The sequence below is a fragment of the Marmota monax genome, unplaced genomic scaffold (genome assembly GCF_021218885.2).
Source record: "Marmota monax isolate L192 unplaced genomic scaffold, Marmota_monax_Labrador192_F-V1.1 WCK01_AAM20220418_F8-fsc00180, whole genome shotgun sequence".
Classification (NCBI taxonomy): domain Eukaryota; kingdom Metazoa; phylum Chordata; class Mammalia; order Rodentia; family Sciuridae; genus Marmota; species Marmota monax.
In genome coordinates this window covers 393,232-418,462 of record NW_026693881.1, presented here as the reverse complement: position 1 = coordinate 418,462, position 25,231 = coordinate 393,232, and the positions used below count along the sequence as shown (strand labels likewise).

The following is a 25,231-nucleotide window of genomic DNA, read 5'->3' as shown; positions in this document are numbered from 1 at the left end:
CCCATCCAGCTCCTTGAGGATGGCCTTGTTTTTCTGTTTCCTACCATCTACCTAGAGAGTCTGAAGCATGTTAAATGCTCAGTAAGTGTTCACTAAACAGGAATATTGCCCCCCTCTTTAAAAATAGAGTACCTGGTTTATTCCAAATTCCTCACTTATGACAGAGGAAGCACTGGTCAGATGAAAGCTTGTGATTTATGTAATGTTACAGTGTCTGTTAGTTAGATGTCACGATGGGGACCCAAAGCCAGTCCTTCTGATTTTAGTTTTAGCACTGCCCTAATTTGCCAATATGACTACTTACGTTGCTCTCTTCTTACAATCTACTTGAGGTTGAGGGCTCTGAGAGAATCGTTTTAATTTTTGATGGCAAGGAGGAAGTAAAATGTGTTGTCATAGGTAGGGTCATTTGGGGACTTGAAACCTTTAAAACAGTGTCTGGGATCAAACTTGAAGGGATTTTCAGATCTCCTGAAATTGTGTACTAAATCGTGTGCATGCATGTTCCTGACTATTTAGTTTCTTAAGTGATTGGATAGGTTTTGTCAATCTTTTGTTTTGCGGGGGGTGGCACTAGGGATTGAACTCAAGGAGTACCTTACCACTGACCTACATCCCAGCCCTTTTTATTTTTTTATTTTGAAACAGGTCTCACTAAGTTGCTGAGGACCTCACTAAGTTGCCAAGGATATGCTTGAATTTATGATCCTCCTTCCTCAGCCTCCCAATTTGCTGCTTTTGTCAGATTCTTAACTGGATCTGTCTCTGCCTCTGCTCATGATTAAGGACCACTACTTGAAGGGAAATCAGCCTTGGGAATGGTGGCCCAATAGAGAATATTTATGTTGAAATCATACTGTTTCGCCTTTGATCTACATTCTGTAGATTACTGGTACCTGTAAATATGGAAAGCCCGAGCCTTTATCCCCTAGCTGTTCTAGTAAGTCTTTAATATCCAGGGAATTCCTGAGCCTCGGTTGTAGAACCTGTATCGCTTTTTCAGTCTGATGTTGCCATGCCTCATTTTTATTCAGATATTCTGCTCACTCTTTTCTTCCTACTTTGTTTTCTTTGGCTCTCAAAATATAGCCTGGGCAAAACAGAGGTAGGTGAATTCTAAGTAAACAAATTTAAATTAACATAGGTGTCCTCTTACTTTCTCAGATAAATGTAGGTATGATTTGTTTCCCCTGGAAATTGTCATCTGGATTCACTTTTCTCTGCATTTTGTAGTTCCGCTTAATGCTTTGGTGCAGTCCTTGTCTCTTGTTGGACAACTGTGAGAGTCAGAACATTTGTGTCAACAAGTATATAGGACTTGTAGTTACATCTGCCTTACTTGGTTGTATATTAAAGCCTAACTTAAAAATATATGTATTTTTAGTTATAGTTGGACACAATACCTTTATTTATTTATTTAGTAATAAAGTTATTTATTTGTTTATTTTTATGTGGTACTGAGGATTGAACCCAGAGCCTCGCACATGCTAGGCGAGCACTCTACCGCTGAGCCACAACCCCAGCCTCCCCCCCAACTCAGTTTTGCAAGTAAAATTTAAAACATAGTATATAACTGAGGAAGAGGTATACTGTTCAGCAGGCCAATTTTATTTTTATTTTTATTTTTTATTTATTTATTTATTTTTTTTGAGAAAGAGAATTTTAATTTTTTTTTATTTTTTAGTTTTTGGCAGACACAACATCTTTGTATGTGGTGCTGAGGATCGAACCCGGGCCGCACGCATGCCTGGCAAGCACGCTACCACGTGAGCCACATCCCCAGCCCCAGCAGGCCAATTTTAAAGAATAAAAATTCCTCCAGTGGCTTGGAGGCTGAGGCAGGAGGATCACGAATTCAAAGCCAGCCTCTGTAACTGATCAAGCACTAAGCTACTCAGTGTGACCCTGTCTCTAAATAACATATATAAAAAGGGCTGGGGGATGTGGCTCAGTGTTAAATTCCCCTGGGTCTAATCTCTGGTACCAAAACCAACCAAAAACCCTTCCCGGATTCTGGGGATTTAACCCAGAGACATACCTCTGAGCTAAGGCCTGAGCCCCCAACTCCACCCCACAAGCCCTTTTTATTTTTGAAGCATTGTCTCTAAGTTCCTGAGGCTGGCCTTGAATTTGTGCTCCTCCTACTGCTGCCTCCTAAATTGCTGGGATTACAGGCATGGGCTTCTTTGCCTGTTATTATTTAATTTTTATTAATTGCACAGAATAGTTGGCTTCATTGTGGTTAAAGGGTGCTTGCATGTAACATAATTTGATCAATTTCACTCCCAAGTCCTTCCCTTGTCCACCCCTCCTCCCTTAAATAATATCAATCTGAGTAGACTACTAACCTTTTATATTCTTAATTGCAGGGCTGTTGTTTGAAATAGCTATTAAAATGAATGTAATACCATTTTAAATGTATTGATATAGTGCTAATTTAATGTTATTTATGTGATACCCTAGGTTCAGGAAGTTACTTTGACTTAATAGTGAGGTTCTAGCTTTTAAAGTTCATAGGTGCCTTTAGACACCTTTAAGGTAAAACCTGTGTATGACAGAAATGTCTTCATATTTAAAATTCCCCAAAATGTAGCATGTGATTTCAGATAGAATCATAACCCTCCCTCCCCCAAAAGACTGTTGATGTTGATGATCCCCAGGGTAGGAAGTCCTGGTCAAGAAATTGATTAAAGCTTGAGATGCTTTGATTATGGATTTCTGGTATCATTTTCAATGTGAAGTTTGTGTTTATTTACGTGCCTCTGGATTTCTTCCAAATCTCAATATTTCTAATTTAATGCATCTTTTGTTCTACCAGTTTCATTTATTCATGTCGCTGATCCTTCATACCCTTGTCTCAAGTTGCTTTCATTCGTTTGGAGAAAAAAATCTCATACTACATCACTTTGTTTCTTCTTTCACTGTATTTGAGCAGTTTTATGTTATGAGAGCTGTTCATTCCTCTTTCTAGTTGATAGTGCTTCTAGGAATTCATAGTCTGAGTGGGTTAAATTAAGGTTATATGGCTCCTGTAGTTTGTATTACTCTGACTAGTGAAGCATCTGGGACCCTGGAATGACTTTAGAAAATTGCAGTTGCCAGGAAAAAAAAAAAAAGTGCAGTACTCCATGCCAATGGCACCTGCTTCTGCTCTGCTTTTTATTTTAACAAGCAAAACTACACAACATAGACCCATTTCAAACTTTATAAACAAAGAACATTTTTTAAAATCTCTATTATGGTCATTACACATCATGGTCAGGGTAAAATATAATATTTTATCATATCAATATTTTAGTATTCAGTACATAACTTCATTCTGTATGTAGCATACAGAAAAATTTACACCCAGTGTAGTTTATTCCCCCTTGAATTATTATGATAGAGCAGGAAATAACAATTTAGGAAATCAGAAAAGAATAATCTGATTCTATAAGAAAAGATCAAGACTTTAAGATAATCCCAAGTGGACAGTGAGCTTTTACTTGTGGTAGGACATACCTAAATTTCTTTGTTTATACTTAAAGTCCTGAGGTAAATCCTAGATTATCTGGTGAAGTGTTTATTTTTATTAGTCAGATATGCATATACTCTATTAAATATTGTGGAAGGACATGATGAAGTATCTTGCATTCTTTGAAAACCCACTATTATTTTAAGATGCTCAGTTAAGTTCCAGACCACTGCAATAGGGCAGATCTTGTAGTAATGTGAATCACATGAGTTTTTTTGTTTGTTTGTTTCTCTGTATAAAAGTTACATTTACCCGATATTGTACTCTATTAAGTATGCAATAGCATTTTGTCTAAAGGCTCAGTGATAGAGCCCTTGCCTAGCATGTCTGAGGCACTGGGTTCGATTCTCAGCATCACATATAAATAAATGAATAAAACAAAGGTCCATCAACATCTAAAAAAATATTTTTTAAGAATACACATACCTTAGTTGAAAAAGTTTTATTGCCAAAAAGTGCCAGTGACCTTTAGCTCTTGGAAAATTGATGATGATAGACTTCCTCCATGCAGGGTTGCCACAAATTTCAATTTGTAAAAAGAAAAAGAAAAAAGCAATATATTTAAAGTGCATAATATATTATAAATCAAGTTATGTCTGTGTACCTGTCACTCATTGGTTGAGGAGACAAAATCCCTGATGGACTAAGTTCTCTGAATCACAGTTCTCTTTGAGAAGATGTCTTTGAAGAAAAGAGTTTTAAGAATAAAGTAGCTAATCTTGACTGAGCTCCTACTGCATGTCAGGCAAGGGCTATGTACTTCATGTGTATTATTTTCATATCTACTACTATGATTATAGATTGGAAGATATCAGGTGTTAGTGAGGATGTGAAGAAATTAGAATCCTGGTCAGTTACATGATTTGTAGTTCTATTCTCCCATACATTTTCTTTTTATTCTTTTGGTGGTATTATTTGATATGTTAAAGTTTTAAATGTTGATGAAGGCCAGTTTATCTAGTTTTCTGTTGTTTGCTACATTTTTTGTATCACATTTAAGAAATCATTGCCAAATCCAAGTTTATGAGTATTTTCATTTCCTATATTTTCTACTGAGTTACAGTTTTAGTTCTTATTTAAGTCTTTTGTCCATTTGAATTAATTTTTATATGTTTTAGGATAATGGTCCAACTTCATTCTTTTGCATGAGGATATTTGGTTTCTGCAGTACTATATGCTAAAAAGATTGTCTTTTCCCATTTGAATGGTCTTGGCATTCTTGTTGGAAATCAATTAACTAATGATGTGACAGTTTATTTTGGGGTTCTCTGCCTGCTATCCCATGGAGGATCTGTATATCTGTCTTTATGCTATTACAGAACTGACTTGATTATTGTAGCTTTGTAATGGGCTTTGAAATTGGGATGTTGGAGTCCTTAGGGTTTGCTCTTCATTTTCAAGATTGTTTTGGTTGTTCAGAATACATTGAAAGTTTAGGATTTTTTTTCTGGTTTTCAAAAATTATCCTTAGGATTTTGATACAGAGCACATTAAATTAGTGGTTTGTATAGTATTGCCTTCTTAATACAGATTCCTATAAATATGACACATCTTTTTATTTAGGTCTGTATTATCTTTCAGTGGTGTTTTGTAGTTTTCAGTGTATAAGTCTTTGCCTCCTTGACTAAATTTATTCCCATGTTTTATTTTTTTTGGTGCTCTTATAGATAGGGTTGTTTTATTAATGTCTTTTTTTGAGTTGTTCATTTCTAGAATATGATTGGTTTGTATGTTATCTTGTAACTTTGATGAATTTGTTAGTTTTAACAGTTTTTTTGTGAATTCTTTTTAGGGTTTTTCTAAATAAGTACCTGCTTATATTATGCTATTTGTTGAATAATCCACACCCGCATTTACAATGCCATCTTCATAATTTATACAATTAAACTTAACGTGTGTTGAGTGAGTGACAAGTGGACAATAGTTTACATAATCTATTCACTCTCCATCCGTTCATACTCATTCCCTTCATTTTACTCCCTTGTGCACATCTTGTATTGTTGATAGTTCTTGCAACATACCAGTTATTCCTCCTTTTGTTAATATTTTTTAGTGTACTTCCACCTCCTTGTTGCTTCCCATAGGCTGGCTGTTTGCCTGGTCCTGCCTTGCCTTGTTCTTCACAGGCATGCTTCTGCTCAGTCTTCAGGCTTACTAATATTCTGTGTGCCTCACTTCCTGAAGTTTACTTATGGCACTTATTAGATTTAAGGAAAATTCTGAGGCCTGATTTTTAAAAAATTTTTATTATTAGTTGTTCAAAACATTACATAGCTCTTGACATATCATATTTCATACATTTGATTCAAGTGGGTTATGAACTCCCATTTTTACCCCGTATACAGATTTAAGAATCACATTGGTTACACAACCACGTTTTTACATACTGCCACACTAGTGTCGGTTGTATTCTGTTGCCTTTCCTATCCTCTACTATCCCCCCACTCCTCCCCTCCCTTCCCATCTTCTCACTCTACCCCATCTACTGTAATTCATTTCTCTCCCTTGTTTTTTTTTTTCCCTTTCCCCTCACTTCCTCTTATATGTAATTTTGTATAACAATGCGGGTTTCCTTCCATTTGCATGCAATTTCCCTTCTCTCTCCCTTTCCCTCCCACCTCTCATCCCTGTTTAATGTTAATCTTCTTATGCTCTTCCTCCCTGCTCTGTTCTTAGTTGTTCTCCTTATATCAAAGAAGACATTTGGCATTTGTTTTTTAGGGATTGGCTAGCTTCACTTAGCATAATCTGCTCTAATGCCATCCATTTCCCTGCAAATGCCATGATTTTGTCATTTTTTAGTGCTGAGTAATACTCCATTGTGTATAAATGCCACATTTTTTTTATCCATTCATCTATTGAAGGGCATCTAGGTTGGTTCCACAGTCTAGCTATTATGAATTGTGCTGCTATGAACATCGATGTAGCAGTATCCCTATAGTACGCTCTTTTAAGGTCTTCAGGAATAGTCCGAGAAGGGGAATAGCTGGGTCAAATGGTGGTTCCATTCCCAGCTTTCCCAGGAATCTCCATACTGCTTTCCAAATTGGCTGCACCAATTTGCAGTCCCACCAGCAATGTACAAGTGTACCCTTTTCCCCACATCCTCGCCAGCACTTGTTGTTGTTTGACTTCATAATGGCTGCCAATCTTACTGGAGTGAGATGGTATCTTAGGGTGGTTTTGATTTGCATTTCTCCGACTGCTAGAGATGGTGAGCATTTTTTCATGTACTTGTTGATTGATTGTATGTCCTCCTCTGAGAAGTGTCTGTTCAGGTCCTTGGCCCATTTATTGATTGGGTTATTTGTTTTCTTATTGTTTAATTTTTTGAGTTCTTTGTATACTCTGGATATTAGGGCTCTATCTTAAGTGTGAGGAGTAAAAATTTGTTCCCAGGATGTAGGCTCCCTATTTACCTCTCTTATTGTTTCTCTTGCTGAGAAAAAACTTTTCAGTTTGAGTAAGTCCCATTTGTTGATTCTTGTTTTTAACTCTTGTGCTATGGGTGTCCTATTAAGGAATTTGGAGCCTGACCCCACAGTATGTAGACTGGAGCCAACTTTTTCTTCTATCAGACGCAGAGTCTCTGTTTTGATATCAAGCTCCTTGATCCATTTTGAGTTAACTTTTGTGCATGGCGAGAGAAAGGGATTCAGATTCATTTTGTTGCATATGAATTTCCAGTTCTCCCAGCACCATTTGTTGAAGATGCTATCCTTTCTCCGTTGCATGCTTTTGGCACCTTTGTCTAATATTAGGTAGTTGTAATTTTGTGGATTGGTCTCTGTGTCCTCTATTCTGTACCATTGGTCTACCTGCCTGTTTTGGTACCAGTACCATGCTGTTTTTGTTACTATTGCTCTGTAGTATAGATTAAAATCTGGTATCGCTATACCACCAGTTTCACTCTTCCTGTTTAGAATTGCTTTTGCTATTCTGGGTCTTTTATTTTTCCAGATGAATTTCATGATTGCTTTTTCTATTTCTGCAAGGAATGCCATTGGGATTTTGATTGGCATTGCATTAAACTTATAGAGTACTTTTGGTAATATGACCATCTTCTATTTCTCTCTTTAGGGTTCTGTAGTTTTCGTTGTATAGTTCTTTCACCTCTTTTGTTAGGTTGATTCCCAAGTATTTTATGTTTTTTTTTTTTTTTTTTTTTATTGTGGGTTGTTCAAAACATTACAAATTTCTTGACATATCATATTCCACACTTTGATTCTAGTGGGTTATGAACTCCCACCTTCACCCCATACACAGATTGCAGATTCACATCAGTTACACATCCATTGATTTACAAATTGCCATACTAGTGTCTGTTGTGCTCCGCTGCCTTTCCCATCATCCACCCTCCCCCCTCCCCACCTCTCCCCTCCCCTCCCCTCCTCTCTCTCTACCCCCTCCACTGTATAACCCTGAGGGTCTCCTTCCATTACCGTGCAATTTACCTTCTCTCTCCCTTTCCCTCCCACCTCTCATCCCTGTTAAATGTTAATCTTCTTCTCCTGTTCTTCGTCCCTACTCTGTTCTTAGTTACTTTCCTTATATCAAAGAAGACATTTGGCATTTGTTTTTTAGGGATTGGCTAGCTTCACTTAGCATAATCTGCTCTAATGCCATCCATTTCCCTGTAAATTCTATGATTTTGTCATTTTTTAATGCAGAGTAATACTCCATTGTGTATAAATGCCACATTTTTTTTATCCATTCGTCTATTGAAGGGCATCTAGGTTGGTTCCACAGTCTTGCTATTGTGAACTGTGCTGCTATGAACATCGATGTAGCAGTGTCCCTGTAGCATGCTCTTTTTAGGTCTTTAGGGAATAGACCAAGAAGGGGAATAGCTGGGTCAAATGGTGGCTCCATTCCCAGCTTTCCAAGAAATCTCCATACTGCTTTCCAAATTGGCTGCACCAATCTGCAGTCCCACCAGCAATGTACAAGTGTACCCTTTTCCCCACATCCTCACCAGCACTTGTTGTTGTTTGACTTCCTAATGGCTGCCAATCTTACTGGAGTGAGATGGTATCTTAGGGTGGTTTTGATTTGCATTTCTCTGACAGCTAGAGATGTTGAGCATTTTTTCATGTACTTGTTGATTGACTGTATGTCCTCCTCTGAGAAGTGTCTGTTCAGGTCCTTGGCCCATTTGTTGATTGGGTTGTTTGTTCTCTTATTGTCTAATTTTTTGAGTTCTTTGTATACTGTGGATATTAGGGCTCTATCTGAAGTGTGAGGAGTAAAGATTTGTTCCCAGGATGTAGGCTCCCTATTTACCTCTCTTATTGTTTCTTTTGCTGAGAAAAAACTTCTTAGTTTGAGTAAGTCCCATTTGTTGATTCTAGTTATTAACTTTTGTGCTATGGGTGTCCTATTGAGGAATTTGGAGCCCGACCCCACCGACTGTAGATCGTAGCCAACTTTTTCTTCTATCAGACGGCGCGTCTCTGATTTGATATCAAGTTCCTTGATCCATTTTGAATTCACTTTTGTGCATGGCGAGAGAAAGGGATTCAGTTTCATTTTGTTGCATATGGATTTCCAGTTTTCCCAGCACCATTTGTTGAAGATGCTATCCTTCCTCCATTGCATGCTTTTAGCCCCTTTATCAAATATAAGATAGTTGTAGTTTTGTGGATTGGTTTCTGTGTCCTCTATTCTGTACCATTGGTCCACACGCCTGTTTTGGTACCAGTACCATGCTGTTTTTGTTACTATTGCTCTGTAGTATAGTTTGAAGTCTGGTATCGCTATACCGCCTGATTCACACTTCTTGCTTAGCATTGTTTTTGCTATTCTGGGTCTTTTATTTTTCCATATGAATTTCATGATTGCTTTCTCTATTTCTACAAGAAATGCCATTGGGATTTTGATTGGCATTGCATTAAACCTATAGAGAACTTTTGGTAATATCGCCATTTTGATGATGTTAGTTCTGCCTATCCATGAACAGGGTATATTTTTCCATCTTCTAAGATCTTCTTCTATTTCTCTCTTTAGGGTTCTGTAGTTTTCATTGTATAAGTCTTTCACCTCTTTTGTTAGGTTGATTCCCAAGTATTTTATGTTTTTGAGGATATTGTGAATGGGGTGGTTGTTCTCATTACCATTTCAGAGGATTTGTCACTGATATACAGGAATGCCTTTGATTTATGCATGTTGATTTTATATCCTGCCACTTTGCTGAATTCATTTACTAGCTCTAGAAGTTTCTTAGTAGAACCTTTTGGGTCTGCTAGGTATAGGATCATGTCATCCGCAAATAGTGATAATTTAAGTTCTTCTTTTCCTATCTTTATGCCTTTAATTTCTTTCGTCTAATTGATCTGGCCAGTGTTTGAAGAACTATGTTGAACAGAAGTGGTGAGAGAGGGCATCCCTGTCTTGTTCCAGATTTTAGAGGGAATGCCTTCAATTTTTCTCCGTTCAGAATGATGCTAGCCTGAGGCTTAGCGTAGATAGCTTTTACAATATTGAGGTATGTTCCTGTTATCCCTAGTTTTTCTAGTATTTTGAACATAAAGGGATGCTGTACTTTGTCGAATGCTTTTTCTGCATCTATAGAGATGATCATATGGCCTGATTTTTTTAAAAAAGAAAAGATTATTAAGGGGCTGGGGTTGTGGCTCAGCGGTAGAGCGCTTATCTAGCACAGGTGAGGCCCTGGGTTCCATCCTCAGCACCACATAAAAATAAATAAATAAAATAAAGGTACTGTGTCCAACTATAACTAAAAAATTAAAAAAATTTTTTTTTAAAAGAAAAGATTGTTAAATATATTTGTACAAATAGCAGCAAAAATGAACAATAAGGGCTGGGGATGTGGCTCGAGCGGTAGCGTGCTCACCTGGCATGTGTGCGGCCCGGGTTCTATCCTCAGCACCACATACAAAAACAAAGATGTTGTATCCGCCGAAAACTGAAAAATAAATATTAATAAAACTCTCTCTCTCTCTCTCTCTCTCTCTCTCTCTCTGTCTCTTTAAAAAAAAAATGAACAATAAGAAAGTTGCTGGGGCTGGGAATGTGGCTCAAGCGGTAGGTAGCGTGCTCGCCTGGCATGCATGCGGCCCTGGTTCAATCCTCAACACCACATACAACCAAAGATGTTGTGTCTGCCGAAAACTAAAAAATAAATAAATAAATATTAGAATTCTCTCTCTCTCTGTCTCAAAAAAAGAAAAGAAAGAAAGAAAGTTGCTGATGTATGCATTTTCTTTCTGTAAAGACAACCAGATAAATGTTAGATGTGAAAAATTCACCTCAAGAAAGTGAGATGAGATTATTTAGGGCATATGAAATACTGTAAGAAGTAAAGAAAACTCTGATTTAGTTTCCCAAATTGCAAGAGCAAGTTGTTAAACTTAGAGGGCTGGGGGTGTAGCTCATTGGTAGAGTGCTTGCTTAGCATGCACAGGGCCCTGGGTTCAACCCCCAGCTTCACTGTGAATGAACAGATGAATGAATGAATGCATGCACCGAATTGTAAAGCATTCTTTAGATTTCAGGACACAATTGAAATAAAAATTTCAGGACTAGCAGATATCACAGAACCCCAAGGTAGCTTAAGAAAAATCTCTCAGAAGTCTGGAAAAAGATGTTAAAAAAAATAGGTTTTTTGAGAGATTACCTAGAACACAAAGATCTCAGATCTGTGTGATAAGGAGTGCTGAAATGGCATAGACCAGTGAAATGGTGAAGAGAGAACTCTGAGCTGAAGAGAGCTTGGATCCCATGGATAAAAAATACTGCAAGGATGGGCTGGGGTTGTGGCTCAGCGGTAGAGCACTCGCCTAGCACATGCAAGGCCCTGTGTTTGATCCTCAGCACCACATATAAATAAATAAAATAAAGGTATTGTGTCCAACAACAAATAAAAAGTAAATATTAAACAACAACAACAAAAACTGCAAGGAACACAAACCAGTTGTGTTTAGGGAAGAACAAATTCAGATTAGCATCAGATTTACCTTCCCTGACACTGAAGATGGTGGAGCAGTGTCAGTAAAGTGTTGGGAGAAATGGAACAGGTGTAGAAAGTAGATTTGGACAGTGAAACAGATAAAATCTACACTTAACTCATATTATGATTATAGTTGTGAAACTTATTGCAAGCAAAAATATTTTTAAATAATTTGAAAAATGTAAAAAATATGGATCCAAAGTTCTAGATTATTTGAAGAAAATAAGGGGCATTGTGCTGTAGGAAGAGGTTTTACTAAAAAGACTTTATTAAAATATGTTTTTACATTAGTAGAGAAATACTAGTTCAAATTTTTTTTTTCTTTTGGTACTTGGGATTGAACCTAGGGGTGATTAATCACTGAGCCATATCCCCAGCCCTTTTATTTTTTATTTTGAGACATAGTCTTGTTAAATTGCTTAGAGCCTCCCTAAGTTGCTGAGGCTGGCTTTGAAATTGGGATCCTCCTGCCTCAGCTTCCCAGGTTGCTGGGATTACAGGTGTGCAGCACCACACATGGCTTCAAACATGTTTTTTTGTTTTTTGTTTTAATTTAAAACCAATCCTTAGTAGACTAGAAATGGTATTTTTACTTCTAAAATAGAGAAACAAAGAAAACTTTATTTATATAGCAAATGATAAGGGGAAGAAAATAAGGAAATATAGAAAATAACCATCTTTAAATTGGGTAAAGGAAAAAGTCAATGGATTTGGTCACAGTTTATAAATTAAAGCAAGAAAAAAAGTATTAATGAACCAAACATTTAAAATAACAAATGAATCAAAGCTTTGTAAGGAAAGAATGAATAAAAACAAAAAGTAGAAATAAATGAGATAGCATCCCAATAAACAGGTCAGTTTGACCTGTGATAGTCTAAAAATTCTAATATCAACAGATGTAATAGAGAAATATAAAACAATGGGCTTGGGCTGTGGCTCAGTGGTAGAATGCTTGCCTAGCAGGGGCGAGGGCCTGGGTTCGATTCTTAGCACCACATAAAAATAAAGTAATTAATTAAAGATATTGTGTCCAACTATAACTAAAAAATAAATATTAAAAAAGAATATAATATAAAACAAAATATCATTTCCAAGTTATTTCTGGGGCTATAGAGTGTCCAGTACAAGGGAATGGAATATAATTTGCTTAAGCAACTGAAGGAAAAAAACAAAATTGATAACTGTTAAATAGCCACAGAAAATTTTAAATACTTAAGAATTAAGTACTTAAGCTTAACAAGAAATGTGTTGAATTTATTTTAAGAAACAAAGCTCTATTGAGTGAAAAGGAAGACTTAAATAAATGGAGAAACAAATTAATTCTTGATGAAAGATTAGGTATTGTAAATATTTCAGTTCTTTCCATATTGACATATTTATAATGTAATTTTAAAATGTCAGCATGAAGAAAGTTCAAATTTAAGATTCCTTACTCTTAAGAAAGAGTAAGCAGTACAGAAGAATAAGACAATGTTTCACCACCCCTCCCCCCCAAAAAAGCTAGGTGTTGTTGAAAGTGAGACAAAAATCTCATTGCATCTCTTGACAAGAAAGGCCCTTAATTTAGGAGATTGTCAAGAAGTACTTTGAAAAATATGTACAATTTTATTAAAGAATATTCATCACATTGCTTTAACAATTGTGCAGTTTTGGAAATCTAATTGTCTAGGGATAGGGCAAAATACTGTGTATCTATTGCAAAATGTACTGCATTTTGTAGTTGCTGTGATTTGAATATGTGTGTCCCTCCAAAACTCAAGATATTGAAACCTGTTCCCAGAGCAGTCGTGGTTAGAGAGAGAGCCTTTGGGATATGATATGGTCATGGGGCGGAGCCTTATGAATGGGGTTAGTACCCTTTTAAAGTGGCTTGGGGCAGCCTGATTCCCCTTTACCATGTGTAGACTCAACAAGGTGGTGCCACCGTTGAGGAAGAGAGCAAGCCCTTGCCAGATTCCAAATCTCCTGGTACCTTTGCCCTAGACTTCCCAGCCTCCAAAACTGTGAGCAATACATTTCTGTAGTTTATAAATTATCACGTTTAAGTCTGAGGCAGGAGGACCACAAGTTCAAGACCAGCCTCAGAAACTGAGCGAGATCCTGATTCAAATTATAAATAAATAAATAATAAGATTGGGGCTCAGTGGTAAAGTACTAGCCTAGTACATGCACGCCCCTGGATTCAATCCCCAGCACTGCAAGAAAAAGAAACAAAGGAAAAAAAAAAAAGGAGTAGGCATAGTGCAGCAGCACATGTCTGTGGCCCCAGCTACTCATGAGGCTGAGGCAGAAGGATCACACCTGTACCTAGGAGTTGTAGGCCATATCTGGAGTAACATAACCCAAGGTGGTGATAGGGATGTGTTGGCAGGAAAAGATATTTTAAGAGATTGAAGCAGGTAAATATATAATATTCCTGTATACTCCTGTGTTTGTAAACAAATCGAAATACGGTAGTCCCTGTGTCTGGTTTTGCTTTCCATGGTTTCAGTTACTTGCAGTTAACCATAGCCCAAAAGCATTAAGTGGAAAATTCCAGACACAATTCGTAAATTTTAAATTGCATGCTATTCTGAGTAGTGTTTTGAGTAGCATAACAAAAAGTCTTCTGCTGACCTGCCTGAAACATGAGGCATCCATTTGCCTAGTGTATGTACACACTATATATGCCACCCTGCCCTTGAAGCATTTAGGCAGTGCACTGCTTGCATTCAGGCAGCCCTTGTGTTATCTCATGGCTCCAAAGAACAAAAGTAGTGAAGCTGACAGCTTGGGTATGCCAGAAAGAAGCCAGGAAGCTCTTCCTTTAAGAGAAAAGGTGTACATTCTCAAGAAAACAGTCATGCTGAGGTTGCTGATATTTATGGTAAGTACAAATCTAGCTGAAATTGTGAGACAGGAAAAAAGAAATTTGGACTAGTTTTGTGATTGTATCTTAAACTGTCAAGTTATGGCCACAGTGCATAAGTGCTTAGTTAAGATGGAAAAGCTTTAAATTGTAGGCTTCAGTACTATCCGCAGCTTCAGGCATCCACTGAGTGTTTAGGGATGTGGCCCACAGATAAGGGGTATGGTATCAACTGTACATACTGTACATAGCAACTCATCGGGAAGGAAAAGCCCACAAATTTTAGGTTATTTTTGAATTGTGTGGTGGTAGACTCTTAATTTCCCTTTCTGCTGATCTATAGAGTCCTACATTCTGACAATGAGTATATATTAATTTATTAAAAGGTAAAAATAGTTTCTTCTGTCCAAGCAAAACACATAAAAACTCAAAGGCCACTTAGTATAGAGATAAAGGGCTATATTTACTGAAGGCTCTAATTGTGTTGTAGCACAGTAATTAATTTTTTTTGAGACAGGGCCTCACTAAATATCATAGGCTGACCTCCCCCAATCCCACCTATATGTCTTGAGTAACTGGGTGTACAGATAGATACGTGACACCACATCTGGCATAGCACATAAATTAACGTTTGGGACCTCATGGAAAAGTTAAATGTTGTTCAGGGTATTACTTTTTTTAGAAGTCATGCATTTTAGAAATATTTCTATTAAAATCTAAATATTTTGTGCTTTAAAAGTTTTGGTTTTTCTAAAGTTTTTCTTTAAAAGTAGTACCTGATAAGACTGCATTAATGAAGTCAGCCCATTTAAGTTAAAATGGTAGAGGAAATATTCAAATCAGTTACTTAAGAGGCAAATATTTTTATAAAAATATCCATTTAAAATTAAGATTTGCCATGTGGTGGCTGCATGCTTTTAATCCCAGTGACTTGGTAGGCTGAGGTAAGAGGATCATGAGGCCAACCTGGCAATTTAGTGAAACCTTGTGTCTAAAAAATAAAAACTGGGGGTATATGCAATCCCCAATACCACACACACCAAAAAAATTTCAAAATAGATAATAAACCATTCATGAAGATATTTAGCAAAAAGTATTTGTGTATTTCAGTTCCAATAACTAAGCACACTGCATTCTTTTTCCCCAAAGAGTTTGTAATTTAGACCAGACTTTACTTAATTTAAATTCTCCAGGAGATTTGTGTATGTGTAACACTCACCCACACAGTACTGCTTGGTTTTTATAGTTAAGGATTTCTTATTCTCTTAACCCTATAAAATGCATTGCTTTTCAAACCATCATTTCCTTTTTTGTCTTACACTTGTTACTGTTTTATATCTAGGAAAGTAAACTGTTTTATTGAGTTGGATGGTTTTATGTGGGACTTTCAAGCTATTATACATCAAGAATAGATAAATTGTACTAGCTATTAACGAGTCATGGAAATTTTATTACACTTTTAAAAAGTTTGTGTCACTCAAAGAACCAAAGGAATTTGACAATGTTGGTGTGATGGGAGCACAAGATGATTGCCTTTTTTTGCAGTCAGTAGGATTGTGACCTGTTTTTTGAAATATTATTAACTTTTTTTATTGAACCATAGACTAGAAAGAGTTCAAAAGCAAAGATACCGGATGTTGTACCAAAGCCTGCATTTCAGCTCCTGACTTTTTTTCAGCCTCATTGAGATATATTTCACACACTGTAAACTTTTCCCATTAAAATGTACAATTTAGTGGGTTTTAATGTATTTACAGATGTGCAACTAAATCTTAATTTTAGAATATTTTTAACAGTCCAGAAAGAGATCATATATACATCAATTGTGAGTCCCTGTCCACAGCACCACCTCCAGCCCAGATTATCTCCAATAATATTTTCTGCCTCTGAATTTGCCTGTTCTGTACATTTTATTAAACAGAATCATAACAACATGCATTCTTCCTTGTAGTGTAATGTCTCTAAGGTTCGTTTGTGTTGTTGCATGTGCTATTCCATTCTTCCTTACGGATCAGTAAGTTCCATCACGTGGAGCTATACTGCATTTTGTTTATCTGTCATCGGCTCATGGACATCAGTTGTTTTGAGCACTGTGCACAAGCATTATGTGCACATAAGTGTCCATTTCTATGGGTATGTGTCCTGGGCAGAACAGCTGGTTCATATGGTCACTCTGGTTAGCACTTGTTTTCTCACAGTGATTGCACCACTTAACCTTCATTTATTTACTTATTTATTTAGAAGCATAATATAATTACACAAATTATAAGCAAATGCTTAATAAATTTTTACAATATATACATCTCTGTAATAAGCCCCTAAATCAATATATAAACATTTCCCACACCACAGAAGGCTCCCCCTTGCCCTTCCATACAGACAATCATTGTTTTGATCTCTGTTACCATTGAATAATTTTGTGGCATGTTTTCATAAATGGAAATTTCAGGTATGTTCTTCTTGTGTCTGGCTTCCTTTGTTGCGTAATGTGAAGCTCACCCTTCTTGCAGTCTGTAGCAGGATTGTTCTTTTTTATTGCTGTGTCATATTCTTTTGCTCAGTGTTCTGCAGTATCTTTGTGTTCATGCACATTTGGCCTCTTTTTCCCCCTATCAGGCTTTTTGGTGTTCAGAATAAATCTTTAGGCTTGTGTCTCTTTCGACGGACTTCCATGTTCTTATTTTCCTTTGGAAATACCAGGAGAGGGATTACTCAATCCAATGGTAGACGTGTTTAGCCTTAGTACTGATTATTGCTTTTTAAATGCTGAGTCTTGTAGGGAGAAAAAAGCGATGCTCTAGACAGACTTTCCTGGAGACCATTCTATAATACCAAGTTGTTTTGAGGATTTTGTAAGTTACTGCTTGAAGTAGGCTACCTCAATTCTGTGAACCTCATGGAAAAGAGTTGTTTGTCTCGTCTCTTGCCATGAAAACTGAAATTATGCTGGTGACTTTTTATGTGAACTACACTTTTGAAATTTCTCATGCATAAATCCTGAGTTTTTGGGGAATCCCTAAATTCTTAGGTAGTACTTTTAGGCACAGTCATTGCTTATTTAATGAAGATTAGCTGAACTGAATAACAAGAAAATATCTTAAGAACAAGTCTTGCATTTCAGCCCAGAATTACTGGAGCATAGCAGAATTGTTTCTGTAGTTGAGTCAGTATATCTCCTTACTTCAAGTCAATGATATAAAAATAAATTTCAAGAGGGAATGTTATGTGTATAAAAATAATAAGAAGCAAAGTAATAGAAGAAAGTAGATCCGTTAAAAGTAGGCATGTGCTGAGTGGCACACACCTGTAATTCCAGCAACTCAGGAAGCTTAGGTAGGAAGATTGCAAAGCCAGCCTTAGCAATTTAGTGAGACTCACCCTCAAAATACAAAAAAAAAAAGGGGTTGGGGAATGTAACTCAGTGGTAGAGCACCCTGGGTTCAATCCCTGGAAACACCCCTCTCCCCTCAAAAAAAAACTAGATATAACAAGAACTGAGAATCTTTGTCCTAGAGGTAAGCTATAGGACCACTGATTGGAGTGGATTTCTTCATGGTATCCTGAAAATTAGGCTTTTGAAGAAAAGAAGTGGATGCACATTGTTAAAATAGGCAATCCATGTGTATGTAAAATTTAAATACAGCTAAGGAGCTAAGTGAATTTTTTTTTCTACCAAATAGCAACTAATAGTTCAGTTCCATTTTCAGATGTGATTCCCTTGTTTATGTTGTATACTATCATTCCAAGAACTGAGTTTATGCTACTGCTGACATGAGAACTTGTGTGTGTGTTTTTTTAATATTTTGCAAAAATGTACCATGATTTATTCAAACTGTCTTTTCTCTGTCATTAGGCATTTAGGTTATTTCTAGTTTTTCAACATTGTAAATAACTCTGAAAGATATTTTTGTGGGTGTATTGCCTATGTTTTGGATCATTGCTGTTAAACGAGAAATAACTAGTGACTCAATTATTCCTTGCTTTTTTGAGTAAAAATTATATTTTCAAAATACTAGATTTAAATTTTTTGGTTGAATTATACTTTAAAACAAAGATTCTTGTCATTTAGGTTCAATTTTAATATAAAAGTATCAGTGGTTTTCATCTGGGTGTTGATGGCGGTATGTATGTTTGTGGTAGATTTTGCTGTCCAGGGACATTTGACAGTGTTTGGAGAGATTTGGGGTTCACAGTTGGAGAGTTGCCACTGACAAGTACTGGGGAGGACAGGGATGCTGCCCGCTAAACACCATGGAATGCACCAGACAGCCCCCACCACAAAGAAGGACCTAGCCCAGAATGTCAGTAGTGCTGAGGTTGAGAAACCTTGGCCTAGCAGTTTTACTGCTGACGGGAAGCAATCTTGATGTGTCTAGGAGCAGTGTTTGTGGGTTTTCTGCTGTAGAAGATGACATTTTTAGCATCAAAACATCAGTAGAGCTGGTTTTGCAATGTATGTGATTCCTGGTGAATAACTCAGCTCTCTGCCTTGAGAAGTACCATATCCGTATTAGATGTATTTACTATTGAAGTTTGGTTGTGCTGTGTGTATTAGTTAGAAGACCTGATTTAGCTGTATGGGAAATAAAATAACAGACTTAGCAGGGGTTTATATTTCTCATGAGATGTGATTTTTGGAGATAGGAATTCAGGGCTGCTGCTCTGATTTCCTGATGTCACCAAATCTGACCCTGTTTCTGTTTAGCTTTTCTTGGAATGTGCTGTTGACCTTGTGGTCACAAAGATGCCTCGTCCCATCCCTTTACTCTAGAACATCAAAACCCAAATTTCAGGCAGACCTCGATGAGAGGAACAAGGGTCTGCTGAACCAGTTTTTTGTTAATGTTGTTTTGGTTTTTGAGACAGGGTCTTCTGTGTTGCCCAGGCTGGTCTCAAACTTATGGGCTCAAGTGATCCTCCCACCTCAGCTTCCTGAATAGCTGGTACTGAATAGCATCTTCTGCAGCCCAACCTGGTGATCTTGCTTATTCACATTAGCCAGACTTTGTCACAGACTAACCTGTAAGGAAGGCTGGGAAATACAGGTTTTTAGTTGGGTCCATTGTTCATCAGAAAATAAAATCAGAAGTCTTTCTTTAGTGAGAAAGAAGGGATAGTGGAATAGGCAGCTAGTGTGCCTTCTAAAGCTTTGATTGAGGTTCCTTATCTTTCCAAGTTCACAGAAATTAAAGAAAGGTATGGAGAACAAGTGGGAACACTGGAGGTTTAAACAGTGGACTCACTGTAAGAGTTCTTTTAATTATTAACCTGGGAAAATAAAACATATTTATATTATGATTATTTCTTCAGTCCAAGGACTTAGAACAGGATTTGGCTGTTCCATTGTTTTGTAAATTTTAAATCTTTTCCCCACTGCTATATTTGGAGCCCTTCCTCTTTTATTTATTTATTTTTCAACATTGGTAACTTTTTGTTAGAGGGAACACAGCTAAGTGTGCTTTTCTAGGCGAAGTATAGTAATCAGAAACTGACATTTGGGATTCACTGTGGAAAATGGATGTATTTGTGTAAAAGAAGTATTGAAGAAGGGCTGGTGTCCTGTCCTGCTTGTCCATTGCTTTGTAGCCCCTCAAAAACTATCTTACCTAGACTGAATGCAGTGGCGCACACTGGAACTTGGGAGGCTGAGACAGGAGGATCATGAGTTCAAAGCCAGCTTTAGCAAAAGCAAGGCTCTAAGCAACTCAGTGAGACCCTATCTCTAAACAAAATACAAAATAGGGCTGGGGATGTGGCTCAGTGGTTGAGTGCTGCTGAGTTCAATCTCTGGTACCCCCGCCCCCGCAAAAAAATATCTTCCCTATACACTAGCAATGATCGGTGGATTTTTTAAAAATTCCATTTGCAATAGCAACAAAGGCTATAAGTTTTGTCAGAATAAACATTTAGCGTATCTTTACTAAGAAAAGTATAAAATGAATTAAAACATCATGAGTTATAACACAATGGAAAGAATAAATAGGGGCAACTTGCCTTTCCACGAATTACAAATTTGTAGTAACTAAAATTTGACTCTGTCTCAAGGATAAACATGATTCTGTGAAATAGAATGAGAATCTAGAAACAGACCCCATGCATGTGTGGAAATTGGTTTATGATAGCAAATATTACTGATAAAACCAAAATCGAGTGATATTAAGACAATTGACTTTCCATTTTGAAAGAGTAAAATTAAATTCCAATTGTTACACTTCAGGCTAATAGAGTGTTGTATATCTTACAAGAGTATTCTTATTATTTGTTAACTTACAGAAAAATTAAGTTCAGGTTAAAAATTTGTGCGTCGTGTTGCATCAATAAAAACTTGGAAGAGGAGTTATAAAATGTCAATGAGATTAACCCCAAGAAAGTAGAGGGAAACAAAGTCAAGAACAGAAACAATGAAAAGAAAATAATGGTAAAATAGGTTCAGCAACTATTTTATGGGAAAACTAATGAAAAATTTTTGCAATAAAAATAAAACTTTACTCAGTTTGTGTTTGTCTTGGATTTATGGTGTGATTACAGTTTATAGGCGTCCTGTTTACACCATGAATCCCATGAATTATTATAAATCATAAAATTTTTTGTGTGAAATATGATATGTCAAGAACTATGTTATGTTTTGAACAACCAACAATAAAAATTTTAAAAATAAATAAATAAATATTCAAGAAAAAAAATAAAATTTTTTCTCTTCTTTCTCCTCAGTAAAAAAAATTTTGAGTTACCAGGAACTCAAAATTGAGTTTAAGTGCTCCTTGAAGTTACGTTGAAGTTTAACAAAATGTATGCAGAGAATATTTTGACTCTTACCATCGAATTTCTGTACTAGGCCAAAAGGGTAAAGCTATGAATTAGGAATTTACCTGCCCTGGGGCTCATGGGGTAGATGTTGCAGACGAGAGAGAAAGGAACCCTCCATAACAGTGTCCATCATAAAATGAATAATTTATTTATTTATGCTTAATGTATGAAACTGTCAGCTAACCTAACTTTTAAATGCCTGTTCTTCTATGTACTAGTATGAGCAAAACCCCAATTTAATTTTTATAGTTGAAGCATACTTTTTTTTGTGTGTGGGTGGGGGGCTGTGTTTGTTTTCACCTGATGATTCCTGGAATAACGTTCCTTCTGGAAGGTAAAAGCTGGCAGTGCTGGCTTTGCCAGGTGGCTTAGTGGTTAGTGCAGACACACCTCATAGATTGTTTTCCCCAATGGAATATAGAGAACCTTAAAGATCTAGGCCTCAGGCCTAGTGGTTATTGCTCATCACTTAACCTTAATGGCTCTAGAAGTAAATTTGGGAGCTGTTTCTTCTCTCAAATTAATTATGTAGCATTAAAATAAAGAAATATATAAGAATTTTAAAGATGAACACTCAAAGAATTTAGCTAGATGTAATAAGATAGTTTTAGTAAGAATTCGAGTGTGAGATATCAGATACCTCTATTGCATTAATTCTGTACATAAAGTGTTTTGCGTTGAATAGAGCCTGTACTAAGCAGTTAGTAGACAGAGAGCACAGGCTGCGGCCTCTGGAGGATCTTGGTTGGTTCTGGGGGCTGCCACTTGTTAGCTGTTTGACCTTTGGCAAATTGTTTAGATCTCACCTATGAAATGGGGAAGAGGATTATTTCTTAGTGTTGTGAAGATTAAGAGAGATGACAGACCATGTGCTTTGCACAATGCTTGGCATACATAGTCCTTAATAAGTGTTATTCTACACTGATTGGGAAAATATGTTTTTCTGTATAAAATTTAAGAGGGATATTAAAATATATTTTTGTTATTTTAAGGAAATTCGAAATGAGTCCCATGACTATCCTCATAGAGTGGCCAAGTTTCCAGAAAACAGAAATCGAAACAGATACAGAGATGTAAGCCCATGTAAGTACTCGTGGGTTTGTGTGCATGTATATGTTTTTTGGATTGTTTTAGGAGGCAGGATACAGTGAAGAGGAGGATTTGGGGTCAGGGATGACAAGTTCATTAATTTTAAAAATTTACAATAATACATTTTTCTTTTATCTTCCCTCCCTTGCTTCCTCTCTCCCTCCTTCCTTCCTTTGCTTGCCTTCTTTCCTTCCTTCCTTCCTTCCTTCCTTCCTTCCTTCCTTCCTTCCTTCCTCCCTCCCTCTACTAAGGATAGAACCCAGGCCCTTGCATATGCTAGGCAAGTGCTCTACCACTGAGCCACATGCCCAGCCACTAATTTACATAATATATATATTTGAAGGCATAGTATAGTGGAAGAAAAAATAATTACCCATAATTATTTTATCCTTCAAACACAATTGCCATTATTTTGGTGTAATTTCTACAACTGTTTTTTCTTTAAAATAGTCATAATCATTATACATATGTCTGTATGATGTATTCATATATATGCTTCATTTTTATATTGTTCCATCACCTTTGTAAATATTGCTTAAAATATTTATTGGTATAATTTTTGTTCCCCCTTTTTCCTAATTACAAAAGTAGTGTGTGCTCACCAAAGAAAACTTACAAAACAGAAAACTATAAAGGAAAAAAACTAATTTAAAAACAATAATTTGCGGGTTTATAGTTTTTTAGTATTTTTTTCTGAATAAGCTTATGTGTATCATTTTAAATTAAAAATTAGAATCTTGTGCATACTGATTTATCCCTCTTCCTACTTAGCAGTACGTGGTAGACAATCCCCATTACAAAGCAGTTGTTCAGTGGTCTGGCTGTACCATTCTGTTTCATAGTCGTTCCCCATTGTCATACCCTTAGATTGTGATGCAGGGGCGCACACACGCCATTTTGTCAACGACTACAATTCTGGAGTTTTTCAGTAATGAGATGACTTTATTTTTTTGTTCTATTGATACAACTATTTCAGATACTAAATTAGGTTGCCTTCCTACTCAACTTGTTCACTTTTGTTTAACTTTAATGGTATAACCATAGATTTTTTTCTTAGGGCTCATTGTTAGCAAATACTTTAAAAAACATCTGGAATTGGTCTCATTCTGGCTTCTGCTTGTTTCTGGTTCTTCCCCCTAGTTGATTGGGATATGCTGCTGATGTGCCAAGCCTTCTTGTATAAGCTGAACCACACTGTATTCAGGGCCACACACTGTACAGCTTCATAAACATTGTGTTCCCTGATTTATAGGATAGATATTTAACGTCTAGATATACCTCTGAAAATTCATCAGTTATTGGATGGAAAAAACTTATACTTTAGTTCTTACATGAACAGAATATTTTTCTTTATGTCGACTAAGTACAGTATTTCCATGAGGAATGATTAATTTTGGGCAAATCAATGAGAAATTTATTATAAATTACTTGTAAAATGCCATGTTACTCTTAGATGCATTTTCCTTGCCAGTTAGAAGTGTTTGTGAAGATAAGTAGCTAGAAATGTGGTTTTCCACTTTCTTAGTTGTAGTGCACTTGATGATAGATAGACTTCCTCTGAAATCTGTGGTTCACCATGGTGACAGTTCTGGTGTGGGTGTGTGTGTATGTTCAGGGAATGGGGATCTGGGCAGTAATTCTAACACCCTAGGTGTTCCCTCACCCCTCTGAGTCTCTGGTTAAGAATCATCTGAGCTAGAGAGAATAGTTCTTTAGTTAGAGTTTCAGAGAGAGAAGTTTTGAAGGTGATACTTTCCAGTTGTACATTTTGCTTTGTTGCCTTTAATTTTTAAAACCCTTTTTATTTTGATGATTGTAAATTTGCATGCCATTTTAAGAAATAATACAGAGAAATCTGGTATTCCCCTTTCCCAGTTTCCCCCATGGTAACGTCTTGCATAACTACAGTACAGTATAACAACTAGGAAAGAGACCTTAATACCATCAATCCAGATTCTCAACCAGTTTTATAGGCACTTGTATGTAAGTGTGCAGTTTCATCATGTGAAAATTCATGTGGTTGCCACCGTCCAGGGCAATAGTTGTATCATAAGATCACTTGTGCCGCCCTCCTGTGTCCATAGCCACTGTGCTGTCCTTCTCCTCCCTGAACCCTGGAATTGCCTTTAATTTTATGTATTTGTTATAATTGCAGTCATTGTGTATGCTAAACTACATTTGAGTCCTTTCATTAGCTTTTGCAAATTAATCTAAATGGAGAAATTTATAAAATTGGAATTGAGACACTTTTTAAAAGGAAGATATTGTAATTTAACTATCAAATATACAAGTAAGTAAAACTCCTTCACTTATCACCTAACTTTTACACATATATTCCTAACTGGCTGTTGGATACTTGCAATTGAAGGCTGCAAGGAGACCTCTGTTTAAAATATGCTAGTCAGTGCTAGATTTGGTGGTGTGCGCCTGTAACCCCAGGACTCGAGAGACTGAATCATTAGGATTACAAGTTTGAACTCAGCTTCAGTAACTTAGTGAAATCCTAAGCATTTTAGGAAGACACTGTCTCAAAAAATAAAAAAGGGCTGGGGGTGTGACTTAGTGGTTAACACCTGGGTTAAATCCAAAAACATTGCTTGTCAAGGACTGAGGTGTAGCTTGGTGGTAGAGAGCTTGCACGGCCTGTGCAAGGCTCTAGGTTCAACCCAGCACTGCAAGAAAAAAAGAAGTGCACATCAGCTTTCCATCCGCTGGTCATTGTACCAGGTTCTGATGCCTGTAGGCTGTTTCAATGAAGAGGAGGGAGCCTTGTGAGGGCCTAGTATTAGGAAGAGGCATTTTTTGCTCAGAGGAGGTGCTCCTCTGTCCCTCTATCTCTGTCCCTCTATCCCCTGCTGCCCTTCCTGCCAACACTTCTAGTCTTCTGGAAGCAAACCCTCAGTGAGTGCTTTTTCCTTTTTTGCCATGGTTGAAGCCTGGTGCCCTGAGCAAACATCTCATGATCTCTCTTAGGTAAGGGCTGCTTACTCTTGCTTCCCCTGTC

At 36.8% G+C, this 25,231-nt stretch overlaps 1 protein-coding gene across 6 annotated transcripts in view; it reads left to right on the top strand.

Moving 5' to 3' along the window:
• Ptpn2 (protein tyrosine phosphatase non-receptor type 2) overlaps positions 1-25,231 on the top strand; it is an 85,893-nt gene that overhangs the window by 6,847 nt on the left and 53,815 nt on the right. For 5 of the 6 annotated variants that reach the window (XM_046462742.1, XM_046462741.2, XM_046462740.2 and 2 more), the window contains exon 2: positions 22,131-22,221. The exons of the other annotated variant lie outside the window; for it this stretch is intronic. In XM_046462742.1, the coding sequence (XP_046318698.1) occupies positions 22,131-22,221 (91 nt within the window). The remainder of the gene's footprint in view (positions 1-22,130; positions 22,222-25,231) is intronic. 6 annotated transcript variants of the gene reach the window in all.